The sequence below is a fragment of the Papilio polytes genome, unplaced genomic scaffold, assembly GCF_000836215.1.
Source record: "Papilio polytes unplaced genomic scaffold, Ppol_1.0 DF824102.1, whole genome shotgun sequence".
In the NCBI taxonomy this organism is placed as follows: Eukaryota; Metazoa; Arthropoda; class Insecta; order Lepidoptera; family Papilionidae; genus Papilio; species Papilio polytes.
The window spans coordinates 5856938-5878030 of record NW_013525102.1 but is presented as its reverse complement, the minus strand read 5'-3'; the positions used below and the strand labels follow the sequence as shown (position 1 = coordinate 5878030).

Genomic DNA, 21093 nt, shown 5'->3' with positions numbered 1-21093 from the left:
TGCAACATTATGTTATCAATCAAAGAGTAGACTCAAAAGGATCTCATTACCTAAAAAAGTAGTTTTTTTATGTTTGGATTTTTTTCGGTGATGATAAACGTAGGGCTTTGCAACTTAATCACGAAAATGAATTTGAATTGAATGATAAAAATTCAAATCTCAAAAGGTTTAAGTTCAAGGTTTAAAATAACAATTTTCATGCACGCAACATTACAACAAGATATTTAAGCTTAGACTGTGTTTGCACTAAGCGAACGAGTATCTATTCTATTACAATTTTTTGGTCCAAACGGACTTTTTACTATCCCTGTACAAGGGGTTTAAGGTTTATTTTTTTATTAGTATACGTATTTATATGTTCTGGCTGCTTGAGCGAATAAAGAAAGTTGTAAAATAAGATTTGGCAAACAGAAATGATTAAAGTACAGGGACAGTTATTAAAAAAATATCTTGAACGCCATTGTCTGAAATCTAGTTTCTGCTCGTTTGTTTGATATTGATTTTAAAAAAGGAAATATCTTAAACGCAAATAGTGAAAAACACTCGCTTGCATTCGGTCTCATCTCAATGAGAATTTAGAACGACCAAAACGACCCTTAAACGTTAGGATTGGCAGTTATTCTGGTTTTGTTTTTTGTTTAAAAAACACCTAAGAAGAAAAGAGACGGAACATCTATTTTTGTTTTTACGTTGGCTATGCTTGATGTTGGTATTTGCTAAGTGTCTGCCTGCCATTTTGTAAGATAGAAGGGAGATAAAAAATAGTTTTATGGTGTTAAAATTTTATAAAAACTCCGTTGCCATTTGTATTAGGGCCAAAAACAAATGTTTAAATGGACGCATCGTCCATTATAACTCAAGTGTCACGGGATGACGAACAATTAAACAACTATGGATCCGACAGAGGTAAATCTTCAGAGTTACACCTGTTACCTATTGCCATCGAATTGGAGCGTATAAAGTTACCTCTCTGTGATGCAAAAATATTTTACCAGTGTATTTAATTTAAAAAGTGTTTCGTGGAAGATATTATCTTCGTATTATTAAATTGTGAGAGTGTAATAACACGAGGTAAACAAATAGAACGTGTAACCGCGCCAACATTTTGAGGAGCAACCTTGAGAGAGCAATCCGAGATTGTCAAATAATTGTGCTTGTGCCGTGTTCGTATTGGACTATATCGACTGGTTCATGTGAAATAATTGTTTTAGGAACGACGCCCAGCCAGCATAATGAAGGGGATGGTACCCCGGTGTCGGGGTCCACGGCTCTGGGCAGTAAGAAGTCGAGTGGAGGCGGAGGATTTCTGCGATCCCTTCTGTGTTGTTGGCGAGGTGGTAGAGGCAAGGGTCCGCCCGGCAGCAATGGTGCAAACAGCATCGATGGCCGGGCCTCTCCCCCTCTGCTGGTTATGTCAGACCATGCACCCCGGCCATTGTTACCACCAGTAAGACATCAGGACATGCATAAAAAGTGTATGGTCATTGATTTGGATGAAACTCTGGTTCACAGTTCATTTAAGGTAAGTTATTCTATGTTTATTATTTTTTATACTAAATATCTTATGAATAATAGATATAATCATCTTTTTAATGAATAAATAAGAAACCATTATTATTTATTATTATTTCACTAAAATCACAAAGGACTTTTTAAAATCGTAATATAAGTTAATGTTTGAAAACATACTAAATAACAAATTTACTTAATTCCCTATTTTTGATAGACATATCAAATCAGTACAAGAATAATAATTAAAAAGATTGTAAATTAATAATAATAATGCAATTTAAATTATGTTTGAGATAATCCACCGATGATTCTTAGATAGATTCGTCTCACCTAGCCCAGTCTTTATTTAAATTTCATTTCTATATAGGTTCTTGTAAGAAGCACCTTAACATACTGTCTGTGTGTCTGTGTTTCTGTCTATTTTCTGCTATTTCTTACAAATCAATAATGTAGATGGTACAGAGCAGAGGCAGGAGACATAAGATCAAAACAGATTGCTCTGCGCACTATATGTGTATCAAATCAATGTTTACACATAAAGTAATATTTCTAAAACAATGTTCTAATTTAGCTATAGCTATAGTCTTAATAATATTATAAATGTAAAAGTTTAGATAATTGGATGGATGTTTGTTAGAGTTTGTGGCTACGGAATGAATCTCTATTAAATTTGGCACAGATGTAGAACATAGTCTGGAAGAATACATAGGCTACTTTTTTAATCTGTTCTTCTAGTTTTGAATTAACTTTTTAATTTATGAAAAAAAAAACTCAATGTTTCATGCCAGTCATATTTATACTTTAGGTGACTCATTCAAATAGTTGAAACAATCAGACATGTTTGTAGTTTTTATTCGTCTATGCCCAAAAAACTGCGTAATTTAGAAACTTATAATGTTAATTTGAAGTGTTATTTTTTACATTACGTTAGCTAGATATCACGAGATGTAATTCTTAAAACTCTAATTTCGTATCATTAGTTATGCTAGTTGCTATTCAAATTTGAACTCAATTGACCCTTAATAAAACATACATTACTTTACAACTTTTGTGTAATATTAGTTTCCTCTGACGAAATCAAGAGAATAAAATTAAAAATTCTTCCTCTCAGAATTTAAAAAGTTAAAATAGCTTTGTAATGGCGAAAGATTTTTCAAAATCAGCCTTATAATTTTTAAGTGAATCCTAAATTTTTTATTCTTTATAATATTAGTAAAGTTAAGAGATTTTCCATTGTAAAAGTAAAAAAGGATCTTATTTTGTTTATATTATTCAAGGTTTACTTTGCCAGTGAACTTGTAAAGTGTAAAAAACTACACGGTTTCGCGCACGTGTACTAGCGACCTTCGCATGTCTTTAATTATTTTTATAATCTATATCTCGAACAGGACACATTTTCCCACGTTTTTTACAACGTAATCCTTGAATAAGAAGCGTAACTTCTCAAGTAAATTAAAAAAGATGTTTAAAATCAAAATTAGTTTTTTCTGTATACCATACTTATTTATCTGTATTCAGGTAGGTTTATTTGGAGGCAGATTTTGTAGTCTTATTCGAAGATTTTTTATGTGTTTTCAAGTTTTATAATTCTCCATGTGGAAGAAGCTCTTTACTCCCCCCTAACGATTAAATGTCTAACCACGACTAACTAATTTAATTTCTATTAAATTTACTAAACGCACGTTCTATGGCCTTTTTTTGGATAACAGTTTTTTTTACTATGCCCACTGAAATGGCAACTTGTTCGTCAAAATAAGGTGTTGTGAATATTATGTACTCATAAATAATGTATAGGTCATTTACAGAGTTTATTTATTCATGTAAACATCAAATCTTCCAGTATTAACATTTTAAGGGAATATCCCACCAAATTGTAAATTGTCTTGCAACAATGTAATGTGTAAAATATCGGATTTCGTTCCCTTATCTGACAGTGACGTCATTTTTAAGCTATTTGAGTGTCAGTCAGTGGTGGGACAGGCCCTAAATCTCATTAAAAACCCTTTTTCCTTGCCTGTAAACTGTTTTATACGGTAAGGAATTTAAAGCCTATCAACGACTCGTATCGTATCATATAACATTTGTAACTACTAAGTTATGTGACTGCATCCCTTTCAGACCAAAATTAGGGACATCGCAAAGTATTTCTGTTAAATAACAAATAAACAATACACTAACAGAGGTTAAGCCAACAAAAATAGACAATTTGGAGTGTTTCCTGTTAAGCCGATCAACTTTTCCCCTCCGATTTTTATCCCATTGACACACACAATAGGTTAAAAAACTGGTCATTCTGGGACTCTTGACTATTTCTTGCCATATTTCACGATATGAGGTCTAACGGCCGGTTTCCTAGGTACTTTTAAGTTAGTTAGTGTTTTTGGTTCGATAATTTCATGTAATGCGTTTCCGAACTTTTCTCTGTTGAAACTTACTTAAACCTATCACTAGTGAAGCAGACGTAATGATAAAATAAATGGAAACTTCAGCAACCCAGCATTACTGTAAATTATTGCAGGCCCTACTCAGTTTTGTAGCCACGAAACAACCAAACGGAAAACGGAAAAATTGTTAATCAGCACATATCTCGGCCACATACAGTTTCGTTGTTAAAATATCGTTTTTCAAATATTTTTCCTGCAAATAGACATTGTCGCGACGGGTTTCAGATAAACAATGAATAGAACGAACAGAAAAAACATATTTATTCACTATTGTTCATGCTAGATATTGTAGTGTTGTCATAAAAATGTTTTTAGCAGTAACATTACGGTATGTCCTCTTAAAATTGTTCCTTTTTATGTAAAGACTTGCTGTAGCTCGCGATTTCGCCCGCGTGTAATTAAAAAGAATATTAATAATAAAACATAGCTTATGTTACTAATAACGTGGGTTTTAAGAGTGAAAGAATTTTTGAAATCGGCCTAGTAGTTTTTGAGTTATTTCAATACATACAAAAATCTCTCTCAAAAATCTTCTCTCTATGATATTAGTATAAATAATTAAAAATTAAGCTTCGAGATGGAGTTCTATAAAGAATCTTTTATTAGATTTTTTATCAAATGAATATTAAAAAAATGTATTCGAAAATATTATTAAAAAGGTCCAACAAACTCGCCAGAGGCAAAATTACGTTGTGAGAAGCTTGTTCTTTGCCGGGAAGTTGCGGTACTGGCTTTAAAAAAACTAATTTCTTTTTTTTCTGTTCGCCTTTTCTGATTAGTCTTGCGTGTAATGGTTTGTGATAAAAGCAAAAAGGTATTATAATTATCATTTAAAGGTTTAAATTTTTAAATCTTGGTCTTCATTAAACACTATACGAATACTTAACCAATTTATTGAGCCAAAATGTCTTGTCGTCGAAACTAAAAAAATTAAAAAGTTAATATACATTATGGCGTGATTTTTATTTCTCTCACTCTAATAAAGGTCCTATTAAGACTTTAAATTTTGAATAACTCGCTTGTTGATTCTGCTATCGTTCACGCGTGGGTACAATCACCGACATAATTGTTTTAATTACAGACTTCTCTATATGTTCCGTTTCTGTTTTATATATTTATCATTTCTATCCGGTGTGTTGATAAGACCCGATATCGACCCTTATCATACACTTCAAGGGCATTCAACATTATTGTTTTGATTTCTTAATTCGATATCTTAGTTTACAAATAAAATAAAGTGTACACGATTATTATCTTGTGGGGGAAGCTAGAAGCTTGCATGCCAGTTACTGGTACTCCCACAACGTGTATGGTCAACCTATCACATAATCTGTTAACATGTCAGTAACTTGCGTGCGTGTGTTAACTTCTGGTATGTATATTTCTGCTGTATAGAAAAATTCAAATGTGTGTGAAGTCAACTATTCCGCAATCAGTTGACAACCTAGTCACCATAAATTAGGGTTGGCGCGTAATAATCGGTGGAGACGCGTTTAAACTGACATCGATACACGATCATATTTGTGATTGTTATTTGTTGAACAGATTATCATTGCACGTTGTTAATTTACTGTTATCTGCTGATTATTTATATTCCCACGTCGGTGTCGAGCGTGTGTCGCCGCTTATTGTTTCAATGCATGACTATGCTGATGGAGTCTACTGCACTTAAATAAAAAAGATAAACATAGAACCTCGTGACTGCTTGATATTGATACTATATTTGTTCCGGTTGTGTTTAGCAGTGGTAAACAACAAAACTTTTTTTTATAGAAAACGTTATACTGCAAAAAATACCGTGCTGTATTTACTACAAAAAAATGTTGTAGAGAACATTGTACCTACAATACTATCGTTTTATTGAGATAGACTAAACAATTATTCGACATTCAGATTATTCAAATGGTCGCTAAGGGCCACTCTTATTGTAGATTTTTTTTTTAAATCTACGCAAGGGACCGTGATTTCGAAAGTTCCAGTATGTTTGTTAAAACAATGTTAGTAGTACAAGTTAGCTATTTTTGGGAAATTTAATAACGTTTCATACGATCGTAAAATATTTCTCTAATTATATAATAGTTACAAGTACGTCTGTTGTACTTGTGACCGTGAAAATTAATGAACCAACTATGAGAATTGTATAAAAAACTCGACACGCAACCGTAAAGTAAGTAAGTAGTAAGTAAAACACGCATACAGTTACTGCATTGTTTTGTCATTAGAATACAACCTTGTCTAATTAAGTTAGGAATGCTAGTGTAATACTTTTATGGGTTGTTGTTACTATTTTTGGTTTACGAAATAAACCAATTCACATAACAATTAGTAAAATAACCCTACTAAAAATACTTTCCTAGATGTATGTATATTAATTTAATACGTTTAATCTGGTGATGCCCACACTAGGCAATGCCTGTATCGTGGGCACCGAAAACGGCAGTAAAAATCTTTCCATACATTAATTACTAAAAACCTACGCTTACGGCTTATTTCTTACACAACTTTGAAGATCATTTACAAAAAGGCTTGTATTCCTCGAATTAAGGCCCAATTTTAGTCGCGTTCCCTTACCACCATTTTTCTTATAAGAATAGGATGGAAAGGGAATGTGGATTTCACGTTCGAGGGGACGCATAGGAAGAGGAAATATCCTCTTTACGTGCGTCTCCTCCTCCGTCGAATAAGGGTTGGCAACGCAACCGCTATTGCGAATGTCTATGGGTAGCGGTCGCTTCGCCATTTTGGCGAATACAGGTGGCCGCTTACTCGTTTGCCATTTTATATAATAATATAATTTTTTTAAGGCATTTGGTGATAGTTTCGCTATTTCGTGTTGTGTAAATTTTGTCAAACCGTAAATATTATCTTACGCATGTGTTTCTCAACGTTGTGAAAGACTTGAAAGTCGATTCATGACATAGAAACGGCATGAAATTGCTTTTGGACATTTAGGTAGGCAATTTATCGGTAATTTGTTTTAAAAGGAATAAACTTGCATAAGTATTGAATACTCCAGCTCTAATTGTTAACTTGAGTCGCATACGATCTTCTAACTGACAGTTTTAATTGTTCGATTGTTCAGTTAAATATATGTGTGTTGATAAAAATTGTAAATATACACGCCCAGTTTTTACTAAACAGTTCTGTTCAGAACTGAGCGTACGTAGCGAGCTATAAGCTCACTGTTATAAGTATTAGAACATAAGTTGTGTTAAGGACTTCAAGATTCCAGAAATCCTATGTTTTCCAGTTCGGTACTATGAGTTCTCGATTCAAGTTCATTCGAGTTCACCTGTGTGATAATTGTGTAACTGTTTATACTAATTTTAATAAAAATCCGTAACCTGCTTAAAGTTATTTATATTAGCGATTAGTATTATGTAACAAGATATTATTTGCACATGCTATTATGTGAATGCCGTTGGAACTCGTCTTATTTAATTGTGGTTGAATTTGATATCGACACCATTTACTAAGAATGTGTTATGAATTGATTTTTTTAAAAAAAACAATCTAAGATGCCATCTGATATCTAATTACCTAATTTTTATCATCAACTCGCTGTTCATAACGTTTTTTTCATAATTTAAATATTTTATTATTAATTTTAATACCATTTGTTTCTGGGACACTAAGGAAACCTAACGAACTGCACCTATGATCTCAGGGTTCAGGAGAAGTGTACAAATCGAATGAATGAACGAAACTGAATGAAGAGAATGAATGAACTCTTTAATGTCGGGTCAGTTGTTAATCATAAGGCGATGATAAAGGAATTGACACACCAACACGCAAATAAGATTAAGGCCCTGTTCCACTACTGGCTGATAGAGGCTCAGATAGCTTAAAAGTGACGTCACTGTCAGATAGGGTACTAAAATCCGATCTTTCCACTATCATATAAATATTATAAATGCGAAAGTTACTTAAAGTTATTATAAATGTTTACTCGATCATTCTGCAACGGTTCAACATATCGTATTGAAATTTGGCAAGGATATAAAACAAAGTCTGGAGTACACACGGGATAAGGTTCATCTACGAGAAATGTCCGGTTCCCGAGGGATACGTAGGTTTTTGTTATTAATATAGTTCGTATGTTTTCTAATACCACGCGGACGAAGTCGCGGGCAACAGCTAGTATTTTATACATTGGATTGTTATTTGACTTTCTGGTAAAATATAAATATGAAATTGTTAATTTCGATCAGGTAAGTTGACAAAGTATTAGGAAACGGCCTTCGCTATGTCGTAACCTCACAAGTTGTTCGCCGCAATGATACAACCGATTTGGGTAATTTGTAATGTAATCACAGGTATTATTATGCAAAGCAACTTGGTCGTGACGATAAAGTTCCGGATTCGATGTTGACTATGAATATAAAGAATAAGGTTAACACTAATGTTAACAATTGGAACGTAAAGTTTTGACTTATATGGTCTGAATTCCCGTCAAATGACTATATATACTCTTCTTACCCGACTGACAGGAGTATTGAATAATGTTTTATCTAATTGATTGTGTACAAATTAAATGTATTATTTTATTAATGACTTCTTACTAGTATTATAAATGCGATAGTTATCTATCTATTTCTTGTTTATGGCTCTCGCACAGCGGATTGGGCTAGTGTCAAGTGTTTATGATTTTATACTTATTTGGAAGAAACTGGCAACAAATCTCTGCTTATGGAAATGCGATTAAGATGGATGGATGTTTGTAGCCTAAACTGCCGAACGGTTCTCGATGAAATTTGTCATAGATGTAGAGGATAGTCTGGCAGAACACATATTGCTTTTGTGTTTTCGGGCGAAAGCTAGTAAGCTTAATATTCAAGCTATGTATTAAAGTATCCAAGTTAGCTTGTTCTCTACATATAGTGAAACATATAAGTGTCACGTGACATCTGATTCTTCATTATGAGTAACGTGGGTCAGTCCCGGGCCGGGAAAACACCTCGATGGTAGACATAGCAATACAAGGCGTTGTAATTCAAATATTCACATCACAATAGTATTTATTGGGTGCTTCAGTGATTGTACTCTAATTTATTTTTTGGAATTTACGCATTATACGAAAAATTTAATGGAAATGTATACATTTGTTGAATTTTCATATCTCTTTCTGTCCACAATAAGACATGAGTGTAGTATACGAGATACACTTCAAATTAGGGGTCAGATAGCTTATCTTGCATAATGATGTAATTACAGATAGCGGTATATACATTGTAACGAGATTGGTGATTTTTAATGTTGATGAAAAATAACTAACATCGCTTCCGTTCTCATTCGCAAAGGTGAAATGAATCGTTCTATTAATAACCCGAGCTAGGGTGTGCGCTGAACTCTGACACCCACGTAAATAGATTAACTGTGCCGTACGTAACGCATCGATTTCTACACATTTGATTATCTATTGGTGACTAAAACGATATCTCGATTCATCGAAGTTACATCTCTAATAGATCCCGTGAGATACGACTCTGTTCAATTGTTTTTCCGACAGTTTTAAATTGAAGTACCGTGAGCTTTTGTGATAAAATAAAACCCGTCAGTTACACGTATAATACCATACATGCTAGTAGTTTTCATGCTAGTATGCTAGCTACAGGCATGTGTATTCTCGCTCTTAGTGACAGAAATCATAAAAATAGTTACTAACGGTATAAGAAAACATACAAACTATAAAAATTACAGAAAGCTACGTATCCCTCGGGAACCGGACATTTCTCGGGGATGAAGCTTATCCCGTGCGTACTCCAGACTTTGTTTTATATCTGTGCTAAAATTTCAATAAGATATGTTGAACGAATGAATCCCACGGGAACCGTAACTATTCCAGGAATAAAAAGTAGCCTATGTGTTCTTCCAGACCATGCTCTAAACCTGTGCCAAATTTCATGGAGATCCGTTCAGCCGTTTAGGCTACAAACGCTAACAAACATCCATCCATCCATCTATGCAGCCATCTAAACTTTCGCATTTATAATATTAGTAAGATTATTTATAACAAATGACAACGCCAATATAATAAATTGGCTTAAATGATACCATCATTCTATTTCTAGACAAAGTATTATGTTATTAATATTTTGGCGCCAAAATAGTAAACTCTAAGCCTTACTAGACACAGCGACACGACTTTTGTTCAGTAAATAGCAATTTGGCACTCGACTGTACTGACTATAATTAACCTGTCTACAGATAACAGAACTTGCTTGCGTATCACTATACATAGATTAGGGGTGTCAATGTGTAATTTAACAAAAGATTAACTTGGAAAATACGTTTAAAGTTTGTAGAAGTAACGCAGTCTAAAGATTAGGACATAAACCACTTTGTTGTATACCGTAGGATTTTACTGTTAGGACATTTATACAAAAATTATTAGTTAACTATTTATTATTAAAAAAAACTAGCTTTCGCTAGCGACACCGTCCGCGTGGAATTAACAATTGAAAGTGAGTATCCTATGTGTTCTTCCAGACTACCTTCTTCGTTTATGCCTAATTTCATCGAGATCCCTTCAGCCGTTTAGGATACAAACTCTAAGAAACATCTATCCATCTATCCATCTAAACTTTCGCATTTATAATATGACAGTTTGTAGTATGTTTACACAAGTGTATACGCAGTAGAAAAAGAATTTACATTAGAGGGTCATTTGATTTAATTTTTTTTATTTTGCATTGAAATAAATCAAGTTTTTTTCTTGTTTCTTCCTTTTCCACGATGTGGCGGATGTGTTGCAAACATTAATGAAACGAATTCCGTTTTAAAACTTAACCATTAACGCTTGTGGGAACTTTATTTAAATTATGTACATTTTCTTACCGAAGTTGAGACAAATATAAGTACTTTAAAAATACATTATTATTTATTCTGTGTAAACTTAATATTATATAAACTGTTAGCGAGTTTTATATATATAAATTGTTTTAATTTTAATTAATTACTGTCCAATCAATGAGTCTTTTATTCGAAATGATCTTGGATCCATTGTATTCCTTATATTTCCGGATACAAAAACATTTCAGTTTTACCCAAAGGTATCAGGATAATCCATTGTTATTGTAAACTGAATTTTAATCGCTACAAATTAGCTCCCGTACATTGTTATAAAATTAAACATCGATCTCACGTTGTACGTCACCGGAAAATTGTATATGCCTGTTTGCGATTTACCCAAAGTACGTTTGGAAGATTGCATGTCGAACTAATTAATTCACATATTAACACTAAACTTGTTATTTCATTGATATGACGCACTGTTAGTCCCCGTTATAATTGTTCCATATGCATGTTGTCGAGATAATTGACCTAGGCAAAATACATACTGGCGACTTCTATATTTTGCCGGTGACAAGCCATGTAAGTTTGTAGTGCTCATTGTGTGCGCTTTTGGTTAGTTGTTCATGTCAAGGCTCCAGCCTTGGACGTATTTGGATGCGGTAATTGTGTTGGTATTGCTTACACTTTCTGATTTTGATTTATTCATGTTCGGTGTTCACATGGTTTCTATACGCCCGACTGACCCAGTAGGGGGTTTTGGATCTCTAACATGGTCCGTTGTTTCTTGTAAGGTTTAAACCATAGACGATGATCTCCTTACTTGTAGGTTAATAAACAAATAAGACTAGCAATGTAAAATAGTTTTGCTGTGTTTTAAAATCATTAATACAAACCAAATTCGGTCAGCAAGGCCTAATCGGATATTTTGAATGCTGATCGATACATGCCTATTTTGGATACTCGACTACACTTGTGTTTTCATAATAGAAATCGATACAAAAGTAATATTTGATATCATATTCTTTTGACTATTGTATTCATTTAGTTCATGTTTTGTTGTTATCATAACATGTTTATAATTACAGTAACAATAAGTTTGCTATGTCGCTTGATGTCGCGTATAATAAACTAAATAATTAAAAATAAAACTGGCGCAAACCGGTCATGAATAATTCATAGATTCCAAGTCCTATAGCATTTTTATAACTGTTTGCCACTTTTAGGTTAAATTGGTCGTTATCAATCGAGTATTCAGGTCAATAATTACTGTTGGTAATTAACCAAACATTTATTATATTGTTGGTATATTTTTTAAATATTTCAACATAATAAATCAGCTGTGTTTTATCCGAGGATGACATCAAAATATCAAGTTTTCGGTTTATAAGATATTTTGACTTGATACGAATCCCTTTTGCAGCCTCAATCATGCTAATTAACTCTTGACAAGCAGAAAGTTTAAATAAAGCCCGCAACACACGTTTAGTAAAGCGTCCTCCAAAATGTTAATTTAATTGACTTAATAACTGTGATAGACTAAACCAGTCATTGAACCACTATAAATCTTCAGCTAAGCGTTTTAACTGAGATGTAATAAATGTTTGTTGCAGCACAATTTATTATAACGGACAATGCCAGTGTTGACCCCAATCCCTAACCTTATTTCTTGTTTTCCCAAGAATTATTATGACGAGACAAATTTACAAAATGGTATGGCTTTCTATGATATTTAATATTGTAGCAATAAATAGAGGTAACGATTATATCAGTTCTGATGCATCTGTTGAGAAGCTTCTGATGCTGATGTTTTTTTTATATTTATTTATGTACTGTACCCTCACATATTTATATTTCTCATTGTATGTAAAAGTTTGTCATAATCTGATTCATTTATTTATCTATGTTTATTAGCAATCGTAAACTTGACACGTAAGTTTTATGTACTGTTATTGTTTGAGTAATGTTTGACCTGTAAACATTGGGATTTGACAATTTAAAGAATCCATATTTGATGTCAAAAAACACTGTTTTAAAACTATTCGTGCAGTCGTAGTATTTGAACAATGATTTTCTATTTGTAGCCCATCAACAACGCAGACTTCGTGGTTCCTGTTGAGATCGACGGCGCGGTGCATCAGGTCTACGTATTGAAGCGGCCGCACGTAGACGAATTCCTGCGTCGATGCGGCGAGCTGTACGAATGCGTGCTGTTCACCGCCTCGCTCGCCAAGTACGCGGACCCCGTTGCCGACCTGCTAGATAGGTGAGACACGGCTCTAGTAACATTGGTCAAATGACAAACATTAAACATTGATCCGGCTCGAAGGACCGTAAAGATAAGAGTGGATTTTTTAACGATTTTCATAACTACGCTTACGCCTATTGTTCTTAACCCTTAATTCGACGGAGGTTTTTTTAGCAAAAAAACTAGATTTTTTATGTTACATTGCACACTATTAAATTAGGGTTAAAATACTGTAGTACCAATAAGCACGATATTTGTAGATTTTATAACTATTTTTAACATAAATCGGAACTACGATGTTGAAAATGTAAGTTATGGCCACCATAGTGCATTCTATTTAGAGTAATGAAGAATAAGCACTTATTAATGCGATCACGTGCCCTGATGACGTCACCTCGAAGACGCGCTGCAATAATAGTAACGTGAGAAAGGGCCACCCATTGTTCAGGATTTATTGTCCTTGTGTAGTCATTTATGTTGAATGATTGCTTGAAAACAATTTCATATTAACAAGAAAACTTTATACATACTGTCCAAAAGATACTACTCTATGACTACGAGCAATTTTCCAAGCTAGGTTAATTTGATGACACATATTTTGTCTCGTCAGTCCACTAAAGTTATTAGTATGGCCTTTAAAACGTAGGACGGCAATAGACTTAACAGTCCTCTAACCCAGTGGATAAATTAATCTTACTGCAGGATCATGTTTCTTTAATTCCTAAAGGGAAAGTAATAAAATGATTTAAAATTGGTTTACTCAGAGCAAATTTCCTTGGTCAAGCTTCTTACGTACTTACGTAAAGTCACGATATGCTTTTACGGCGCGTCCATAGAAGTGATGCATTTTATTAATATTAAGGTGGTTACACAAGGAGATAAGGGTCATATAATTGTTAGTTGTTCAAGGTCCCTCAATACACGTGTTATAAGCGATTATATTGTTATGACGTACCATACTTGTGTTACTTATTCATTAACAAATTATGGCGCCGACAGACAATTAATTCTCCTTGTACCGTGTTTACTATTAGAACATTCCAGACGAAACAAAAGGAATCCATATTTTAAGTCTTATATCGTGTTCCGCTCATTTAAAGTGGCGGTGACTCATATATTGTAGACTAGAAATACCATATCCCATAGAACGAGGGTCTTTGTCTTGTTTATCTATTAACGAGGTCACTTCATTCTTTATTCTATTCTGTATTTTAAATGGCAATTGAATTTATGTACAAGCATAAAAGACCTAGTGCATGTTTTTCATACCATTGAAATTATTAGTAATAACTCGGTATATTGTATATTCCAGATGGGGCGTGTTCCGCGCGCGTTTATTCCGCGACAGCTGCGTGTTCCATCGCGGAAACTACGTAAAGGACCTTAACAGCCTCGGCCGCGACCTACGGCGCGTCGTCATAGTCGACAACTCGCCCGCATCGTACATCTTCCATCCGGATAACGCTGTAAGTATTTTCTACTGAAAACTTTTTTCAGACTTGTGCAAAAGACGCATATTTAATATTGAATTTTGTGTCTTTCATGACAGGTACCTGTCGTGTCCTGGTTCGACGACATGACGGATTCAGAACTATTAGACCTCATACCGTTCTTTGAGAAGCTGAGCAAAGTTGACAGTGTGTACACAGTGCTACGTAATTCCAACCATCCATACAACCCGGCGCAGGGCAGCCCGCCGCCCGCATAGCCGGGCCACGCGCCCCCCGCGCCCGCCGCGACCGCCGCGCCCGGCGGGGGGCGGGGCCGCGCGGACACGCATCCGTCCCGCGAGTCGCGTCTCAAGGTCGTCATCCGCGAGACCCGCGTCTGCAGCGACCCGTACGTGTACCGCCAGCTGCCCTGCGTACTCGAGACCCGCGCGCCCACCGCGCCCCCTGCGCCCGCCGCGCCCCCCGCGCCGGCCCCCCGCCCCCCGCACCCGTTCACGACCTTCCTCGAAAGTGTCGTGAAACGAGGAGCGAACTTCGTATTAAGTGCCAATTTTGCCTTCTGGATAGTAAGGACGTTATTTGTACCTATTATACATTTTAGGTATTTCTTAGTGCGTAAGTGGTCCCTATGATGGATTTGTATTTTTTTTTTAAATTTAACTTATCCCTCTATCGCTGTGAAAATATCGATGTTTTAGTCGTAGGTGTCTTATTAATCGATAAAATAAACGATCGATGTCTTTTTATATCGCGCTTGGGATCAAATATAAATTAGGGAGGTTGCAGTTGTGAAATTATTAATTGCTTCGTGTGTCCACTAGGGATGTCGATGTTAATATTGTTTCTTGTATAAAAATTGGCAGGTATACGAAAAGCATTTAGAATTTCCAGCGCAAATTAACCCGCAATGTTAATGAGATTGGTGTTGCAAGACACAACGCAATGTCGATATTTTTTGTGTTCCCGTTGTACATCCCTAGTTCCCGCTACTTTTGTATTGTTTTTGCGTTTTTACAATTAATCGACTCGAAAGTGATTACGAATTTTAAAATTCGACTGGTTTACTCTTAGTACGACTGTACAGAGGTGTAAATATATTTTTATTATAAGCGAAAGTGGAAAAAATATCTATAAAAGAAAATCGTATCGAAAATGTATGAAACTATTTCACATGTAGGAATGTCATGAAAATCGAACTGATGACAACATAAGGAATACATATGAATTTAGTTAATAATTAGTGCCTGATTCGATTGACTATGTATTATATATTGTATAAACATATTGTAAAATTACTGATGAGCTTGTTGCCATTTTACACCATAGACATTAAAATCGAATGAATTATTTAAATACATAAATTATTAATTTTACACCATCAATATGTGTTGGCCATATTTATGTTATGACACATGTAAAGGAAAAACTAGCAACATTTAATTTTTATTTCGTTAGAAACATGTTTCTAATGAATTGACAGCTAACGTGAGTTGTGCAAAGTTAATGTTGATTGTTTTAGACTAATTTGCTTCTCTTACGATTTATTAAATCTAATGGCAGCGAACTTCGAACTTGTGTTTGACGGATATTCGATTGTTCATTTCTTATCTTTATAATTTTGCATCTGTAATACATCTACACTCTCCAGCGGCAAAAAAACTCGTTTAAAGTATTTCGTTAGAAACATGTTTCTAATGAAATGTTTTTATTAAAATTCTATTACTATCTTGATGGTTTTTTTTATTAATTTGCCGATGATTATCAAATGAACAGTCGTATATCAATGACAAGTATATTATTGTATGTATTTTTTTAACAAAATTATATCGATGACAATAAAATTAGCATCCTTAAAACATCAAACTGCAAAACCCAAGGAAACATGTTTTTAGTGAAAAATAGACATTTCAAAATCAGTACAAAAATATCTTGTTCCTAACAAAATTGAAACGGTCTATGAAAATGATTGTAGTTCCTACTATAAGAGTTGGAATGTTTTTTGGGATTTGCAGACAAGAGAGACATATCTAATATTTTTTTAATTTTATTATTTTCGACATGAAATATGCTATATCAAGAAAAAATATATGTTTTATGAATTTATTTTCAATTATTGATCGTTCAAAACGCTACATTATCCACACAGTATTACCTAGTTGTATAGATGACTTAATTATTTTAAATCTGAAAAAAAAAAACACAAAATTTACTGCCTTATCAGTTAACAAAAATATGCCCCATTGAAAAAAACTGCTTTAAAACTAAAGGAAATTAATTGTCAAAAAATGTCATACGCATTTTCTGATTATAGTCCTAGTTGTGGTACAGCTTAGTTCACACTAAAGTCTAATATAAAATAAGAGCGAGTACACACAAGGCGTTAGAAACCGCGATTTAGTACTCGACAGAAAAAAAAACGCGCGTTTTTTTAACGCCTTTGTGTTACTTTCATTGGCAGTGTTGAAATTTCACTGCAACAATATTTGTTATAAACAGTGTAAACCCACACTAATAATAGCAATAAGCTGAAAAAATCCCACCTGATAACATTCAATGGTACAAACTAGCGTACTATAAAATACCACGTAAATATTGACTGGCGTTTACCATCTGTACTGTTTGCTCGTTTTTTATAAAAATAAAAAATTTAAAATTAACCCTATATTATACTTCATTTTTAAATGTATTTTTGGACCTTGTGAATATTTAAGAAACGTACTTGTAACATTTGCGATGCAACCTGTTCACGGTTTCAACGAAAAAGCGCAAAATTCAAAATTGTAATCGATCTATTTCGTGTATAATCGATTTGATTCGATTAATTAGGTAATATAAAATGGTGCTTACAGTATTAGTTGATTAAGCGATTGGAAAAATGACTGTAATTTTTTTTTCTTAGTATTCGTAACGCACATTCGGCTTTGTGTTCGACTTGGCGATAAAACAACGGGCAGTGGCTCACGTTTTTTTTAAATTCGTTTTTAATTAAAAAATCAAACATCAATACTGCAGTATACAGTTTATTTTTTAATTCTCTTTGGCTAACCATAAGCCATCTATTTATTGTTTGCTTAGCAAAAAGTTTTTTTATTGTTTATTTTTTCTTTTATAATAACAAATCAATCTATTGTTTCTATAGCGGATGTGTAAATAAGATTTTTTTATTAACTTTAAATCGGATAACTCATTTTTTTTGTAAAATCACGTTTTTTTATAGATGGAATTATTTTCTTAATCTACATGTTAGTTTGTTATTTAGTGACTATGCCGGTGTATATAACCTCTACATATAGTTACTAGATATACAATACGGCTAGTTATAAGGCTATGTGTCTACGTAATCCTTACCAACTGCACAGGTTATATTAATATGTCAAGTGTACTAACATACGGAATTTTAAATATATTATAATAGGTCAATTACCCACATTGCACTACACGGTACAAACTCAGTATGTTTCTCACGTATATATATGCACGTGTTTGTACAGTCAGCGACATATGTATGTAAAAATGTACAGGAGATAACTAAAGTGAAATATATGAAAATAGATTATGAAAAATTAACTACAATAATTCTAATATGCTTAAAGATTTTAAAAGACAGTATATTACTAGATATGTAAATTAAATGTGGTTTTGGAATATCACAGAAATGCGACGCTGACTGTACTTCGTTTGCTTTTGAAGTTTTTTCCCCATACATATCGCGTGGTGTTTCGAATGCTTCGTATATCGATGAAGATATCTGCAGTTGTCAAATTCGCGGCATTTATTTATAAGCATTAACAACTCAAATCTGCTCGCTTTAACATATAAAACAAAAAAGTGTTAAAACATAATATAAAAAATGATTTACTCGAAACAAAAAAAAATTTGAAATTTGTTTTCATCCAATAAGCAATAATTGTAACATATAAGGTTATTTTTTTAAATTGTTCGATAGTATTTTTTGTTAAAAAATGTTACGAAAAAGCGAGCAGAACGTAGACATAAAACGTTATAGTAATTTATATGTTGATTTCTCTAGTTGTAAGCGTTCAGACTAAATAGTCAATACCTCCCTGTGAATTATTTTATAACCTCTAACTTATAGATATACAATCTATGAAAACAAAAACGTCTTTCGAGGGCTTTTTGTAAATTTTCAGTGTGTCATTGACGATAAAAAATGACAACTACGAAAATTGGATGTCATACTTTTATGACACTCCATCTATAGATTGTATATCTATGTTCTAACCTTAATCGCTATATGTTTCGACTCCGGAATCGTCCAATTATATAATTATTATAAGTAACTTAAATATTATTAATTTGTTTTGATTACATGCAATAAAATTCGATTGATATTTTGCTAATAATGTCTTTATGTGTAAAGAATGAAATAAAAATTATTTTATAACATAACGATTTTAACTAGAGTTGTTGTATAGTTGATTTCACATGTTTTTGTATTAAATATAAATGTAATTTAATCGATAAATTAAGGTATTTTTTATGGAACGATTAACGCAATAAACATTTGTTGTTATGTATCACTTGCACTAAGGATTTTTTAATTAGGCGAACTCGATGTCTTTGGTGCTTTTGAATGAGTGCTGGAGTAAAAAGAAAAAAAAACTTAACTTCTCAGAAAATTAAAATTTGAATTCAAAAATCGAAAATGTTTTCTTTTTCTAGGAACTTTCAATATTATAATCTCGAAATCGCACGTTATTTTTTTTAATATCGGTGATAATTTAAAGCATATGCCATTAAAAATCATAGTTGCCATGTTAATATTAAATTTGAAATAATCCATGCTGCTTACCTTCAAGTTGAATTCAATGTGACACACTTCGATCAGTCTACATTTTAATGCCACCGACTCGAGACGATTTTACTCTTTGCGATAAACGCATATTATGTGTGAACAAAGTACAAAATCGCAAAGAACAAATTGTTATAAAACTAAATTATCATGAAATGTGTGAATTATTTCGACGCAACATTTTGTTCTTGCCTTTACAGTAAAAATATGCTCCCCCATTTTTTAATCTAGCAACATTAACTTCTGTCATTTTCAATGCTATGGCAATTTACGTGAATTGAAAATTACTTTAAATTGCTTATTTTCTCTATTAATATTTGATGTATTTTAAATAAATCATTTACAAGTGCAATGTTTGGTAATTATTGTTCTAACATCACGTGGTTTAAATTGTTTTAAAAATGAATTGATGTTCGCATAATGTAGATATTTGTACAGCGATACCGTGAGTTTTCACTGCCGAAACTACGTAACAAATTGTTATTTCCCTTTTTACAGCTAATGAGAGGGTAATTCTTTCTATTATGTTTCCGCAGTGGAAATCCACGCTTACAGGACAGTAGAATTCACCTGTACAAGTAATCAGATAGATGGAACCAAGTCAACGAAAACATGAGTTGGAATTTATAACGTAAATACGGACCAAAAGCCTGATTTCATTAACTTTTATCGGGAGATTGTTTTAAATATACATTAATTTCTAACTTTTATGTACTATCAGGGAATATTGCGGTATACCTTATAAGCAACAGTCGTAACGTCTTGAATCAGTTTTAAGCTTGCTAGTTACGACTCTTCAACGAGTTAGTTGCAACGACGCAATTTTTCTATAAGTGGAATACCGCGAATTGTCCTGATTGTACATGCATTTTTATGTATTAATCATTTTGTTTGGATGTCCCATCTATCTGATATTGTACTCAGAGTTTAGCGACGTGAGAAGACTATAATATTGTAACGGAGTGTGGCGTGCGATAGCTAGGTAACATTTACCTGAACACGTTTATATATCGGTGTACATTTTTGATATCATGTTGTACAAAAGAGACATTTCGTATGTTATTTTATAGGAATGAAATAAATAGCCTTAATAAATAATAATGTGTATTATTTTTTCTTACATTTAACGTAATATAAATGCGAAAGTTTAGATGGAAGTTTTTTTACAGTTTGTTGCCTAAACGGCTTAACGGATCTCGATGAGATTTGGCATAGTTTAAGAACAGTCTGGAAGAATAAAGGCTACTAAAGGGCGCGAAAGCTAGTATAGAAATAAAAGATTTTGTTATTTGAGAACTATAATGTATTGCTATATATTTTTTAATTTTAAATACACACAAATGACAAGAAAATATTTATTATATACGTAACATTCTACCTACAATGATATGGTTCTTCGTTAACATCTTACTCTATGGTCAATAAAAGTAAACATTTGTTTATGTACATTTGTTCTTTGGTGTTGCCATAAATGGACATATGTTTTACAATTTTTAATCTATAAAACATTTATTATCAAACAAAGCTACATAAAACATTTTGTACTATGGAGTTTTAGGTTAATGTTGGGAATTATAGAACTCATGTTTTTTTTTTACTGCAGTAGCATCTTAACATAAATATACAGTTCTCAGTGTTCGGAAAAATAATGAAAGACATTTGCATAGATAAATTAAGTTACAAATACAAGTTATTTACTCTGTGTTGAATTTGATGAAAACATTTTCGAGAAATACTAGATACTGAGAATTTTCTTATGATTAGGCCTACATATTGCTCTCTTTCTGCACAAACACGACCTTAAATCTAAAGCTTAATTAGAGACAATTACAT

The 21093-nt window shown here is 33.1% G+C and overlaps 1 protein-coding gene across 1 annotated transcript; it reads left to right on the top strand.

The window, feature by feature from the left end:
• Nucleotides 1-700: 700 nt before the first annotated feature.
• LOC106099690 (carboxy-terminal domain RNA polymerase II polypeptide A small phosphatase 1) lies at nucleotides 701-20358 on the top strand. The gene is made up of 5 exons (XM_013278305.1): nucleotides 701-906; nucleotides 1212-1522; nucleotides 12833-13014; nucleotides 14309-14462; nucleotides 14546-20358. Exons 1-5 carry the CDS (start codon nucleotides 834-836, stop codon nucleotides 14702-14704), a joined length of 879 nt encoding a protein of 292 aa, XP_013133759.1. The 5' UTR covers nucleotides 701-833; the 3' UTR covers nucleotides 14705-20358.
• The last annotated feature ends 735 nt before the right edge of the window (nucleotides 20359-21093 follow it).

Excerpts from the sequence above, each read along its gene's own strand:
- LOC106099690 (XM_013278305.1), top strand. The coding sequence starts at position 834 with ATGGACGCATCGTCCATTATAACTCAAGTGTCACGGGATGACGAACAA. Across the intron at positions 907-1,211 it reads CAACTATGGATCCGACAGAG|GAACGACGCCCAGCCAGCAT; the intron begins GTAAATCTTCAG and ends TAATTGTTTTAG. Across the intron at positions 13,015-14,308 it reads GTTGCCGACCTGCTAGATAG|ATGGGGCGTGTTCCGCGCGC; the intron begins GTGAGACACGGC and ends TGTATATTCCAG.